The sequence below is a fragment of the Haliaeetus albicilla genome, chromosome 1 (assembly GCF_947461875.1).
Source record: "Haliaeetus albicilla chromosome 1, bHalAlb1.1, whole genome shotgun sequence".
Taxonomy (NCBI): Eukaryota; Metazoa; Chordata; class Aves; order Accipitriformes; family Accipitridae; genus Haliaeetus; species Haliaeetus albicilla.
In genome coordinates, this window is record NC_091483.1 from 56,172,873 (window position 1) to 56,186,474 (window position 13,602).

Consider the following 13,602-nt stretch of genomic DNA (forward strand, 5'->3'; position numbering starts at 1 on the left):
AATGAGGACATGGTAAATCTCAAATGGTAACTGTTTCATTGAAGCAGGTTATATTTCAGGAATCTTACAAGTTTTTCTTGCTGGTTCCAGTTGCTACAGATAAAAGTTACTCAGTGAAAGAGGAAATACTAAGATTGCCCTTTCTTAGCTATTCTAGTTCTCTTTTCTTCTTACCTATAAAGCTTTGCAACCCTAAGTTACTTCAGACTGTAACTAGAAGTTGGATTCTTCTGGCATTGTTAGTTACTTGTAGCTGTGATTAATAAAGATTTCCTCCTGGCCAGTCCTTGAATTTCAGACCAGTCAACTGATTTAGTCTAGCTGCAGAGTGCATGAAGGGGTGAGAAAAGGAATTCAATAACAGCAGTGGGAAGGGGCTCAGTGGGTATGGGCTGTGTGTGGTGCCTGGAGTGGTGGGTTTGGCTGGGAAGAGAGGCTGGAGTGGTGGCAGGTGAACGATGCCTGGCTGAGAGGGGATCATGTGAATAGCCATCTTGGTAAATGCAGTAACCGAACTGAAAACGAAGTTCAGGGGAGATAGTGGTGGGTGTTGCGTGGACTCGAAGAGTCATCTGTACCAAGCTGCTAATGAAGGCTCAAATCAGTATGAAACTCTAGGAAAAAACGATTTACACTTCACAGCAGAAAGAAGAAACTGCGTGATTTGCCTTGAGTACAGAGGGTTTGTAGAGAACAACAGGAGGTGAATTCCTGCTAATGTGCTTCAGATGTGACCATCTTTCTGTCTTGAGGGCCTGTAGCTAGCAGTAAGGGTGAGAGAGAAGAAAAGGAGCTGAAAGGCTAAGCAGAAAACTCTCTTCTTTCCACATGGAGCCCAGCTGGAGGAACCTGTGTTTTCGACCTTTTCTTTGGATTTTGGCTAAGGAAATGCTGTTGTGTTTGTATCCCATCATTGAAAGGACAAATATTCTTCCTTCCCTTGTTTTTTACTTTATTGTCTTGAAACAATATGAGAGGAATGATTAAATATCACTGTTAGGAGTAGACAACAAGAAAAGCTATTAAAATTATCAACTGTTGCCAGGGTATTTAAAAGCTGTTGGGAGATTTTATGTTTTGGGGGATTCCTTTTAATTATTTGTAATCAAGTCTGGCTGAACTGTGTTTATTATGATTGTTAAACTCTTTTACATGACTGGCTAGTGGCAAAAATTCCTTTTGCTATTTACCAAAAATTTCTTATATTGTGATACAGAATGGTGCTTCTCTTCTAGCATTAAATATGACTCTAGTACATTTGGTTAAAAAATTTCAGTTAGTATTTGTAGTTTTTATTATAGATAACTAAGTTATATGTCCTATATAGGTTTGAGATGCCTTCTTTATTATTTGGATTAATTAAATATTTCACTAATAGTCACAGGTTAAAAATAGATTCTCTTACTATTAGTTTGAATTTGCTGATGCTTATGGGATGCATCTTGTTAGTTTTATGCAGCTGTTTTGATTTGTGAACTGTAATTACTTGCAACTGTTCAACACAAAACTAAGCAAAGTCTGTGTTTGTCTATGGTATAATAAACAAACAACAACAACAAAGAAACCCCAGGAAGTGCCTAAAATTTTGGATACAACTATATATTTAAAATCCAGTATCAGAGAAGAATGACAAAGAACTCGTGAACCTATATTTAGCAGTGGTAGTTAAATTATGTAATCCTATATAGAGAAAACAATACCTCTTTCCATTTTAAAAGTTAGTGAATATAAAATATATTAAAAATGTATCGGTTCCCTTGAAGCGTCAGAATTAGCTTTCAGAAGATGGTGGTACTATGAAAACAAGAGATGATGCCATTTAAAAAGAGAAAAAAAAATAGTACTGCCAATCTTGGTTAACACTATGATAGAACGAATGCATGTTGGAGCTCCCTGAAATTACACTCTATGGTTATAAACATGTAAGAGTTCAGTGGCCTACTACAAGTAAGATTAAAACATTTTTAGTTCATGGAAGGGTTTATATGTTTCTCTATTTATGCTAGAGTAGTCATAGCTTTTGTTTTGATGTGCTACTGCTGTTTTGTTGAATATATAACATGAAATTCTTGACTTTAGTTCTCTTTAAATTAAACTTTGAAATAAATATTACTTTTTTAATCTGTGCCATTATATTTGTTATTAACCTTCCAAAACAATTTGGTAACACTTGTCCTTCCAGGTGATGTTAATTTTGGTGCTTTTTTCCTTGCTTTCAGGGGTGTTAGAAAAAACATGCTTTTATTCAAATGGAAGCGAGATCCTCACAGTTAACGGTGACATTGAAACATCTGATGTTCTTTTGCCAAACATGGTTGAAAACAGTTCCAAGATTGAGGCCACAATGGATCTCGGCACACTGCCCTCTTCCTGGACCACTGCGCCTTTATCTCACATTGACCAAATAAACAAGAACTCAAATATATTTAGAGAGACTTTCCAGGAAAATTCATTTGCTCTCACAACTCAAGCCACAGTACTCAATCCTCACCCTACGTATGATGCTGCTTTGGCAGAAGGCTCTGAAGACAGCACCCAGCTGTTTGCCACTGCAAAGGAGGTGACTTTGTGGTCTGCAGATGCATCCTTTAACAACACAGAGAGGATGACCACTCTGCCAGTATTAGGTCCTACCCGTCCATCTGTGCCACAAAAAGTGGATCGGAAAAAAAGTAAGTTTACATTTTATTTGGCTCCATAATTCTGACTCAAAAAGTACGGAGCATCCTGTTGGTATGCTTCCCAATGTGTTCCCATGAGTTCTAAGGAATGTGTCCCTTTTGATAATTTATTTTGTCATGCACATTCCATGTTGCAAGCAATTGGTTTCTTATCAGAACGTTTGATCGACCCTGTTGAGGAAGATGCAGTAAATTCTTTCAGGTATGAATACTGTTGTGGTTTAACCCCAGCCAGCAACTAGGCACCACGCAGCCGCTCACTCGCTCCCCCCCCACCCATTGGGATGGGGGAGAGAATCAGGAAAAGAAGTAAAACTCATGGGTTGAGATAAGAACAGTTTAATAGAACAGAAAAGAAGAAACTAATAATGGTAATGATAACACTAATAAAATGACAACAGCAATAATAAAAGCATTGGAATGTACAAATGATGTGCAGTGCAATTGCTCACCACCCACTGATCAACACCCAGTTAGTCCCTGAGCGGTGATTCCCCGCCCCCACTCCCCCCAGTTCCTATACTAGATGTGACGTCCCATGGTATGGAATACCCTGTTGGCCACTTTGGGTCAGCTGCCCTGGCTGTGTCCTGTGCCAACTTCTTGTGCCCCTCCAGCTTTCTCGCTGGCTGGGCATGAGAAGCTGAAAAATCCTTGACTATAGTCTAAACACTACTGAGCAACAACTGAAAACATCAGTGTTATCAACATTCTTTGCATACTGAACTCAAAACATAGCACTGTACCAGCTACTAGGAAGACAGTTAACTCTATCCCAGCTGAAACCAGGACAAATACTTACAATACATTCTTCAACTAGTGATAATCATGCTTGCTTACCAAGGCTGAAAATGAGTTATTGCAGACTGTATTCAGTTTGTAGATTGAATTTTCTATGTTTCATTAAGCTTATATATGTGGCAAGTACCTTCCTGAACTTGGGATGTAATTACAGTTACAACTTTTTCTGTGTTAATGGATAAATTCTTCTCTAATTTGAAGCGGTTTCTCTATGTAGCAATAAAATTCCAATGACGTTTCTGGGGACTATAATCAAAATGTCTAGAGAGAATAATAACAGTTAACTGTGATAAGTTTGGGGTTTTTTTGGTTTGACTATGAAAGCAGGTGCATTTCATTAGTGCCATGGTAATTTTATTGATTCATCATGTCAGTGGTACTGACAGGTTCCCTGATACTCTTTTGCTAACAGCTGAAACACTAGGGTACCATATTAAAATTATTTTGTTTCTTTTGAGCTGCATATCATTCCTTTGCTCTTGATCCCACCAGAGCACAAAGCAGAACTATATTCCAGGTCATAGAGAGATCTGAAAGAGATGAAAGGAGATAGTCAGTGACCTAAAAGTGGCACACTCTATTAAATGCATTTTTGAAATGTCTATAAAATGAAAATGAAGAGATGGTGTCTGACAGTGGTGATCACTTCTGAAAGGCTGCTGAATTATAAATTACTTTGAGGAGCAGGCCTGTGTGTCATTCCTCTACTGGGTTCTGTGCTCAGTTAATTTTTAAGACCTGATATTAGTTACCTGAAAGTTTTTGTTCTGCTGTTCCTTTTTAAGCATTCTCCCTTCAGGCTTGTGTCCCTGCTGCTCCCCCCCAGCCCCAAACAGGCAGATAAAAGTTGGGAAACAGCTGTTATGTCTTTTCTTGTTCTTTCTGGAGTGAAGTAAAAGTAGGGAAAACCTTTGAATAAGACTTTTTTTAAAACCTGGCACACAGAAGAGATTCCTTCTGAGGGCATTTCAGCAATAACTTACTTTCTCACTCATAAAGTAGCTTTCAAAAATAATAACTTACTGTGAATCAGTGATTTGTCAGTATTCTCTTCTGTCCCCTAGACTGTAGTGACTCCACAGGCTTTCTGTAGGTTCTGTTTACGGAATGATTTTTCTTAAACAGATTTATCTCTTTATTTTCTGCCGCTGCACCCCAAATTCAGAACAAATTTATAAAAATGCACACTTATATCTATTACTGATTTATTAATTTACCTCTTTTGGTATCTTGATTAATTATCACCACGCCAAGGAACAGCGTAAAAGCATAGTGTGCTACACTACAGATACTTCCAAGCCACAGGATTTTCAATAAATACTGTAGCAAAGGACACCTCAAAGTTAGTGGCCTGATGATTAATATTGAGCAAAACTGTAGGGCAATATACTGCCTGATTTTGTTAAATAGGTCTTCTTTGATGTGTTGTGGGGTCTAACTGTTCCTATTCTAGAAGGTGCTGTCTTTGCATTGCAGTCTTAGTAACTGGGTAGATACAGTATGGATATATTGTGTAAGATTCTGTGTTTGTATTTGTATTCATCTGCCTAATCATCGTATTTGAGATACCTGGAATTCCAGGAAATATAGATGAAACAGTGTAAAACTTTTTTCCCTTTTCTTATGTTGGAATGAACTCTTTCGAGATAGATATAATATGCATGCATATTATATCTATGGGAGGTGATTATCTTGTCCTCCTAGGATGTTGACACAGGGACAGTGCTACAGTGGCTCAGGACAAGCTTAGGTCTGGATTTCTAAACTTTCAGATATTTGGGGTTTGGTATTATATAGAAAGGCACTTGTAGCCTATTCTGTGCTCTATTCTGGTAAGTGCAGTTTATTCCAGCAGCAGCATGACTGCATGTATATTCAGTAGGCATGACTACTTGGGATTCTACTTTGAGGTAGCTTCTTCTGTGTAAAGAGAAAAGGACAAAAGATTTTCAAAGACAGATGTGAAATACCACAGGTTTCTTTAAAAAAACAAAAACAACAAAAAATCCCCACCCCAAACTGAGATACTTAAGTTAGGTTTTTCTCCCCCTATCAGATACATCAGGAGCTAGTATGTTACTAATCATTAACCTCTCAGTCTTGAATTCCACTTTCAGGTGTTTTGCTTATCTGTATTCATGTGGATGTTGCCTTAATTCTGGCTGTAGATACATTAAAAATGTAGATATATTTTGGGGATGCAGAAGAATTTGGTCTCAGAATAACTATGTGTTCCTGTGGCTGTCCAAGGCATGGAGGACTAGAAAGCAGGGGATTTTGAGAGTACACAGTGCTCCTCACTACCTCACTTGTCCTGGCCTTTGCAAATTAACTCCTTACACTTGTCCTTGGCCTTTTTGATCTCTCCTCTCCCACTAAGCTTTGTTTCTTGGAGAGAACTCTAAGGTAACAGAGAACATGGTCTGATGTCCACAGGAAGTTCTTGTGTATTCTGATGTGGAGGGAGGTGGGGAATAACTGGGAGATAAGATATAAATAAGTTTTGGAATAGTGAGACTGGAATAGCCTTTTGGAGCAAAAAGGATTTTTTGGGACAAGTAAAACTTAATGACCACATGGGAATGGTGGTAGTAGATCAAATTCAGTCTCTCTTGCTTAGTGTCTGGATCCAATTGTGACCATTCGCACATGCCTAAAGAAGAATAAACTAGGCCTAGCATACAGATACACTTCAACGTTATATGGTAGCAGATTCCAGTAATCTGCAGTGCATCCTAATGGGCGTTCTCCCATGAATTTATGTAATCAGTTTTGAACCCATGTAAAATGGAGCTTTGAGCTTTTTAGGCCTATCTTATAATGAAAATAATCGCCAAATGAAGTGTGAGGCTGATGTTCCATTGTTATGGAAGCAGGCAGATCACTAGCAGATAATCCATCAGTACAAGTTTCATCTGGTTCAGATGTGGGCAGGTGAATGTATTTCTGTTGATTTAGTAAGCATGCATAACTTGGACTTTATGCTGGTTTTATGCAGGGTGTTGAAAGACAAATGATATGTTGTACAACATAGAGACTGCCAGTGCAAAACCAACCAGACAGTTCTCTGAAGACATTTGAACTGGCATTCATGTGGCTGTAATGTTTTTGGTCTGGTGTTAGTATTGCTAGCACTGGATTTGCTTTACTGGTGAACCACAGCTTCAATAAAAGACATTAGAACACATTAATATGAGAAATGATAAACATTGTGAGCATATGGTATTCACTCAAGACTTGAAAATAACACAAGTAAGACATTGCTGAGTTACTAACTGGAGAGGAATGAAATTTGGCACATATGACATCAATTATTTAAAAAGTCCTTGAAGCAGAAGGAAGTTCTTTGGCAGAAGTTCTAGTAAAGAATAGATTAGTGGCTAAATGGAAATGCATGAGACAATAAGGAAGAGATGGAGGAAGTGTATTTTCATTTTACAAGGGGAAGCAATGCCTCACAAGTCTATTGGAAAGTTCTTCGAAGGAGTCAGTGAAAATGCTGGTTAATAGAACATATTGGGTTTTTTCAAAATGCTGTTAACAAGAGTCTTCACTGAGAAGTCTTAAACAGACTCTTCTCACAGACTAATTGCTAGTTAAAAGACAAAGGGAAAAATAAGAATGAATGGTTGGGCTCCACAGTGAAGAAGATTACTGATGGAGTCTTACAGGGTTTTCCGATTGGGGAAAGCAGTGAATAGTCAAGTAACAACATTTCTGCTAATACAGAATTATCTGTCTAAAATAAATAGCTGGGAATCACATAAAGGTCTCATAGTGGAGAGAGGGACTGATAAAAGGTTTAGATGACTTTGTGCCAATCTCGTGCAATTCTGTGCAAAAGAATGCTGGAGAGTGGGGAACAACCCTAACTCCATGTGATGCAATGCTGGACTCTCAGCTAGCTTTGCCACCGAAAAAAAGAGACCTGACCATTTGGTGCAGACAGCATTCTGGCTCCATGACTGTCAAGAAGGCAAACAGGGTGTTAGGTATTATCATGACATCTGCCAAGAACAAAACAGAAAATCTCATTACATCAGTGTATAAGTTCAGAAAGATAATGGTAGAATTGGAAAGGGCAAAGAGCAGGTGACCAGACTGGTAGAGACTTGGAGTGGCTTAGCTGTGAGGAGGCACTAAGTAGGAGGAAGACACTGTTTTCCTGCTGGAAAACAGCTGGCTGAGGACTAAGTGGTTGTGGTAGATATCCATACCATTTTGAGTGTCCTGGAGAAATAGAACAGGGAACAGTTACTGTTTTTCATTATATTGGTAGATGCCTTTTTTTTTTTTTTTGTTATCAGTAAGTTAAGACAAAAAAAAGGAGGCACACATGGAACTCATTGCCACAGGATGATGAGAATACCAGAAAGTGTGAAAATGCTTGGAGAACTTCATGAGGGGTTGGTCTGTTGGGGGCTTTTAAACACAATAGTCTAGTTGCAACCTCTGACTTGTGAAGGCTCAAAATTTTAGGTTGCCAGAAGTTGTTGTTATACTCCTAGGTGGTTGTTCTTTATATTTGCCCTAAATTCTTAGAATTTTTCTTGAACGTATGATGGTGGCACCTACCAAAGGCCAGCTTCTGAGTTAAATGTGTCCTGTTACTTCTGTGTTGGAAAGCGAGTGAAGGAATATGTTTTTCCTGTGGAGGGATTTGAGCTTGTGTGAGTTCATGTTTAAATGTTTTCTGAAGGCATGGGCCATGGTCCTAAGTCACTAGGATGGCTCACTGGAGAGTTTGTTGATAGCAAAAACGTCAGGAAGGGAGTATTAGGTGAACAAATAGGTTCAGTAGTGTGTATTCATGGAATTTAGAAGTATATGCAGTAATATTCTGTTTGCCTGTCAATCAATGCTTCACAGAAAAAGAACCATATACTAAATAGTAATTATCTTAAAGAATAAAGGATGTTTTTCCAAGATAAATATCAGTACAATTTTATTGGTACTTTTTGAAAAAAAAGTAAGCTGCAGTTAGGCAGTAAAGTGGGGGATTGACCAGGAGAGATCTCAAGTGAATGAGAATGAGCGGGATGTTTTTGTTTCAAATGAAGCAGACTCCCTGTTTTGTAATGCTGCTGATATGGGGAGACAGGAAGGAGAGTGAGCGAGGGTTGACATTCTTCCTAGAAAAACATCCTGTAAACTAAGGGAATACGCACTGGGACAAGAGGTATTAGTATCTGATTTTTTCTTCCACTCACTGGTGTTTATGCATATGTGTATTTAATATCCCTTTTTTTCTGTGCCAGGTCTCTCATACTTCTCTCCTAGCAGACAGACTAGTCACCCCTCTGCCATTTCACGAAAAAGAGTTTCAGTGGAGATCTGTGGCAGCGTTCAGCTCCTCACATGAAAAGTAACACGACCGAGCTTGATCTTCTGCCGCACCTGTCTGTGCTTGGCATCCCCCCCCCCCCGCCCCAGCAGGCTCCAACGCTGCGAGGCGCTGAGAGAGCAAGACCCGTTCCTAGCGCAGCCCCAGAAGCCGCAGCGGGGCCCCGCGATGCCCCCCATCGGCTCCTGCGGCCGATGGCTGCCGCTGAGGGCCGCGGGCCCCAGCCCCGCTTTCCCCGCCGGCCCGCTTGCGGGGCTCCGGCCACGAGAGGGCACTGCTGCCGCTGCCGGCGGCCCCGGCCTCCGCGGGGGGCGGGAGCGGGGCCCCGGCGCTGCCGGGGAGGAAGGGGGGCCGCCGGGGCGAGGGACGACGGGCACAGGCCTCGTCTGCTTTGAGAGGAGGGGAAGCGGCGGCGGCGGTGGCGGCGGCGAGGGAGGTACCCCCGTGTGTTAGCGGGAGGTGGCGCTGGGGGCAGAAGAGGTGGGCTGCAGGGGCTTTCACCTGAGGAGCAGCCTGCCTGCGCGGCTCTAGGCTATGCCGGGGGGTCCAGGGAGAGCACTGGGCCTCTAGAGCTTTCCTTAGGGAAAGAACTGGGTAAAGAGCAAGGTGGGTGGCTGTAAGGGACGTGAATTTTCCAGCTGCGGGTTACTCTGCATGTACTTGACAGCGTGCTAGGAAGAGGCACGCGTCCCAGATGAACGTGGAATTTGGTTCCTCTTCAGCCCCTCCGTGCACTTGCACAAGTGTGCAGGAGGGTGAAAAAACGCTGAGCCCTAGACGGCCGCTTGGAAGAATGGAGTGGAAAAGTGCCTTTGCAAAAGCGACTCACTGTATCAGGGGACTTGTTAAGCATTTCAGAAGGCATAGCGTTTACGTTTGCTTGTTTGCATCTTTTACTATTTTCCTAAATAACAAATACTCTTATTAGGCAGAGGGCCCTGGGGTCTTTTCATGTTCCATGCACACCTTTGAAACTCAGCAGTTTAATGTATTTGCAGTCCCCTGCTCAGCCTAGAGGCCATCCTAATCCTCTCTATTGTTGTTTAACTACATTTAATTTATACATGAAATAAACCTCTTTGTCTCTACCCAGCATTTCTTACTTGGTATTTGGTGTTCTGCCACTCCTAGAATCTACAGAGAACTAGTCTGGCCCAGCTTTGTTTGGTAGAAAAGAGTAATAAGAGAACCACTGTGGAGATAGCTGGACAGGATATGTCACATGTGGCACAGAAACAAGAAATTCCCTGCCTCTCTCTCTCCCTGCCTCGTGCTGCTTATACTAAAGACATTTTTTCTACTGAAGCTACGGTATTCAGTAACTGCATCCCAAGTTAGACCATAGGCTTGCATCTCCCTGATCCCCAGTATCTCAAGCAGTAACCTAATAAATCACTTTGTCTTCTAGCTCAATATGTTTACTCATACAAGTTGGAATAGACCCAGTTATATAAGGGGTAATAGCGGTAACAGACCCATGGTAGATCTTTACGGGTATTCTCATCCTCAAAAAAAAATAATATCAAAACACATTTAAAACATGATTTTCTTCTGAAGGGAAAATGGTTTTTCAGATTGGCATAGAAGAACATAAACAGTGGTCTCTTAAATCCCAGACCAGGAGTTTAGCCACTCAGCTGTGTTTTTTTCATGCAAATGCAAGCATGAGTGGACTTACATGGTAACTATTAATTTTGTTGGTGCACAAGTTCATGCTTGAGAGTGTTTTCTCTTCCAGCGGTAGCTTCTGTTTCTTTATCTCACCTACACCTACGTCTTTTCTCAAAATTAAAGGAATAAAGTGAAAAAAGCTGCCCTAAAATTTTGGCAATGTGGTCCTTATTAAAAAATACATTTTTTTTCACTAGTCAAAATAATCACTGGAGCCATTCAGGTTTTCTTGTGTAGCAGAACTTTAAAATTAAATTTGCAGTTGATGTGGCAAAGTTAGTGACTTACAAGAGAAACACATGGTGAGTTTTCACTAAATTTGATAGCAAGAACCTGGTTTTCATCAGTTTGTCTATTCCACCATTGCCGTTTCATATGGGTGCATGGGCATAGATTGGCAAGGAGACCGTTAAGTTTCTGACATATAAAATGTATTGGCTGGAATCCAAAAGATTCTTAAAAGTCATTACTCTATATAGAGAGATTTTTCATTACAACTTACATTTATAAGGAGGAAAAAGTTTACTAGCTTTTATCATTGCATTGCTGTTCTCAGATAACTGTAAGTTTGCCAAAAGCTTCAAATACTTGCGTGAGAATTGTGATGAGGTTCCTAACTCTTTTATACATTTACTTCTAGCTAAGCTTGTGATTTCAATTCCCTTTAATAATTTCATGGCTCCTTATTGCAAGTATTTTGTTTGTAGAGTATCATCTGTCCAAATGTAGTCTGATGAAACAGTGTTCTGTGTAAAATTCCTGGCAGACCTCAAGTATCTTTTGGGATTAATGCTGTAATGAGTACTATGAATAACTGTCACACCCCCCTTGCACTTCCACGTATCTTTACTCTTTGGCCTTTCAGCAGTGTGGTTTACTTTAGAGTGGGAGATTCCCTCCTTGGAAATAACTACAAAGTCAGCTTTGTTCTAGTGTTTAAATGACATGTGTGTGCTTCTGGAGTTATGGATGCGTGTACCTTTAAAACTTTAAAGAACAGAAGTCTTTTCAGCTTTATGCCATTTATGCATCCATTATGTTTTTTTACACCTTGTTGCTTGTAGTTTACACAGATGTTTGTTGTCAAAATTGAACCATGAACTGACCAAGAGGCTAAGCAAGAAGTTACATGCTTAGCCTGTCATGAAGCTTTCAAGGGTGGGAACAATGAAACAAAGCATATCTGAAGATAATTGGCTGAGAATTGCAGCCACTGACTTCCTTTTCAGATCCAACAGCTTCTCTGGAACTATTTTAAAAATTATTTGTGCGGTTATTTCAACAAAAAGATGATGGTAATACGTGTTTTGTTCCATATTGTAATTGATCACTTTGTTTCCAAAGGTACACCTTGCATCTGGTAGCAGCATGTGATTTTTCTCTTTGATTGAAGTTGATCTGGCTTATGCTTCTGCACGGTCTGTTATGGATTATAATAGATAGAGTGCAGCCAGGTGTGGGTATAGAGCCATCATTAATATTAAATGGTAAGATCTAAACTCTTGGCCAAAACTTGGAAGGTCCAAGTATTGATACAACAGAAGGTGATTTACACTCACTGTCATCTTTCGCAATCATGTGAACTTCAAGAACAACTTAATGAATACCATGATTTGAAATCGTTATGAGGATGGGAATTTGAGAAAGTGATAAATAGCCCAGTATAGTTAAAGATTAATTTAGCCACTAATCCATACACAAAGTCTGTCTTTCTCACCTTTATTATGACTGATAATTTAAAAAATCCTAATGATACTCACCAATGAAATAAAATAGCAGAAGTTCAGACTAGGAACTAGGAAAAGCTTTTTCACTGGATGGGTAGTGCAGCAGTAGAACCTGTTGCCCACAGAGGCTGTGGGATCCCTGTCCTTGGGTGTTGCCAAGACTTGGCCAAAGTCATGGATGACAACATGCTGGTGGCAATCTCAGTTGGAGCAGCAGGTTGGCTAGAGCCCTCCAGAGGACTCTTTCAATCAGTATTTCTATGATTATAATGTATAAAAAAATTATTTGCACATAGGGAGTAGAACATGAGCATTTTGCGTGGTTGAAAAAAGTTTAACATTACAGCTTGTTTAATGGTATTTGAGAAAATTTTGTCTTAACTTTCACAGGGAAACTTGTCATTTCTCTCTAACTAACATAAGCAATTAAACTATGAGCTATAAGAGAGAGCATTGAAGGAAGCTATGCTGTATTTATTAGTGGAGTTATGTGAAAGAAATAAATGGACTTTCCATTCTGGGAAGAGCAATTGAAGTATGAGGATTTAAAAATCTCAGTTTACACAAGCAACTTGCAAGCATCATGTTCATAAAATTTAAATGCAACCTGAACTGACATACAGTTATAGAAAACTTCACCAAAGTTATGTTAAGCTCTTAAACACCTATATATTAACCTAATCCTTTTACACGTTAAAGAACAGGGTGGTTTTTTGACCTGTAATTTAATCATAGAATCATTTAGGTTAGAAAAGACCTTCAAGATCATCGAGTCCAACCAATTGCTCAGGCTGTGAAAGTTTGTCAACATTCTTCTTTGTTGACACAACAGTCAAATAGTGTAACTGGAACTCTAAAGAATGGCTCCATTAATGTACATAGCTAGGTTTGTGAGCAGAAGCATTTGGACTCTAGTGGTAGAAACAGAATTAGGCCACGACTGCATGTTTTAAAAATAGGATGCTCAAAAGAAAATTCCAGTGATACAGATGGAGAGTCGGTAGCAGCCGCTCAGAATAAAGAAAGGGCCCAGGAAGTTGTATATCATGTTCTGCAACAGATACTTTGCCGAATGTGCTACCAGATTCAGGAGATCTAGCCTGCAGTATTTCTGGCTAACGCAAGTGATGTTTTACAGACAATGACTATCTATGCTGTAATGAAACAAGCACATACATACCTCTGAAAAACAGTTGTGGGAATTTTCCATAGGGACAACAATAATTTGTTATACTGATCAGTCCTTAGTTAGCCAGGACTTTATCAACACCCCGATCTTAAGCTCCACCTGCAAACTGCCAACCAGGAAACTGCAGTTTGCAAAGCATAGGTTTCATGTGCTTGGCAGTGTATTGCTTAGCAAGTGTGGTGCTGTATT

General features: G+C 40.0%; 1 protein-coding gene across 4 annotated transcripts in view; it reads left to right on the forward strand.

Moving 5' to 3' along the window:
- Nucleotides 1-13,602, forward strand: part of CORIN (corin, serine peptidase) — a 167,010-nt gene that overhangs the window by 25,768 nt on the left and 127,640 nt on the right. For all 4 annotated transcript variants that reach the window (XM_069790744.1, XM_069790757.1, XM_069790753.1 and 1 more), the window contains exon 3: nucleotides 2,220-2,672. In XM_069790744.1, the coding sequence (XP_069646845.1) occupies nucleotides 2,220-2,672 (453 nt within the window). The remainder of the gene's footprint in view (nucleotides 1-2,219; nucleotides 2,673-13,602) is intronic.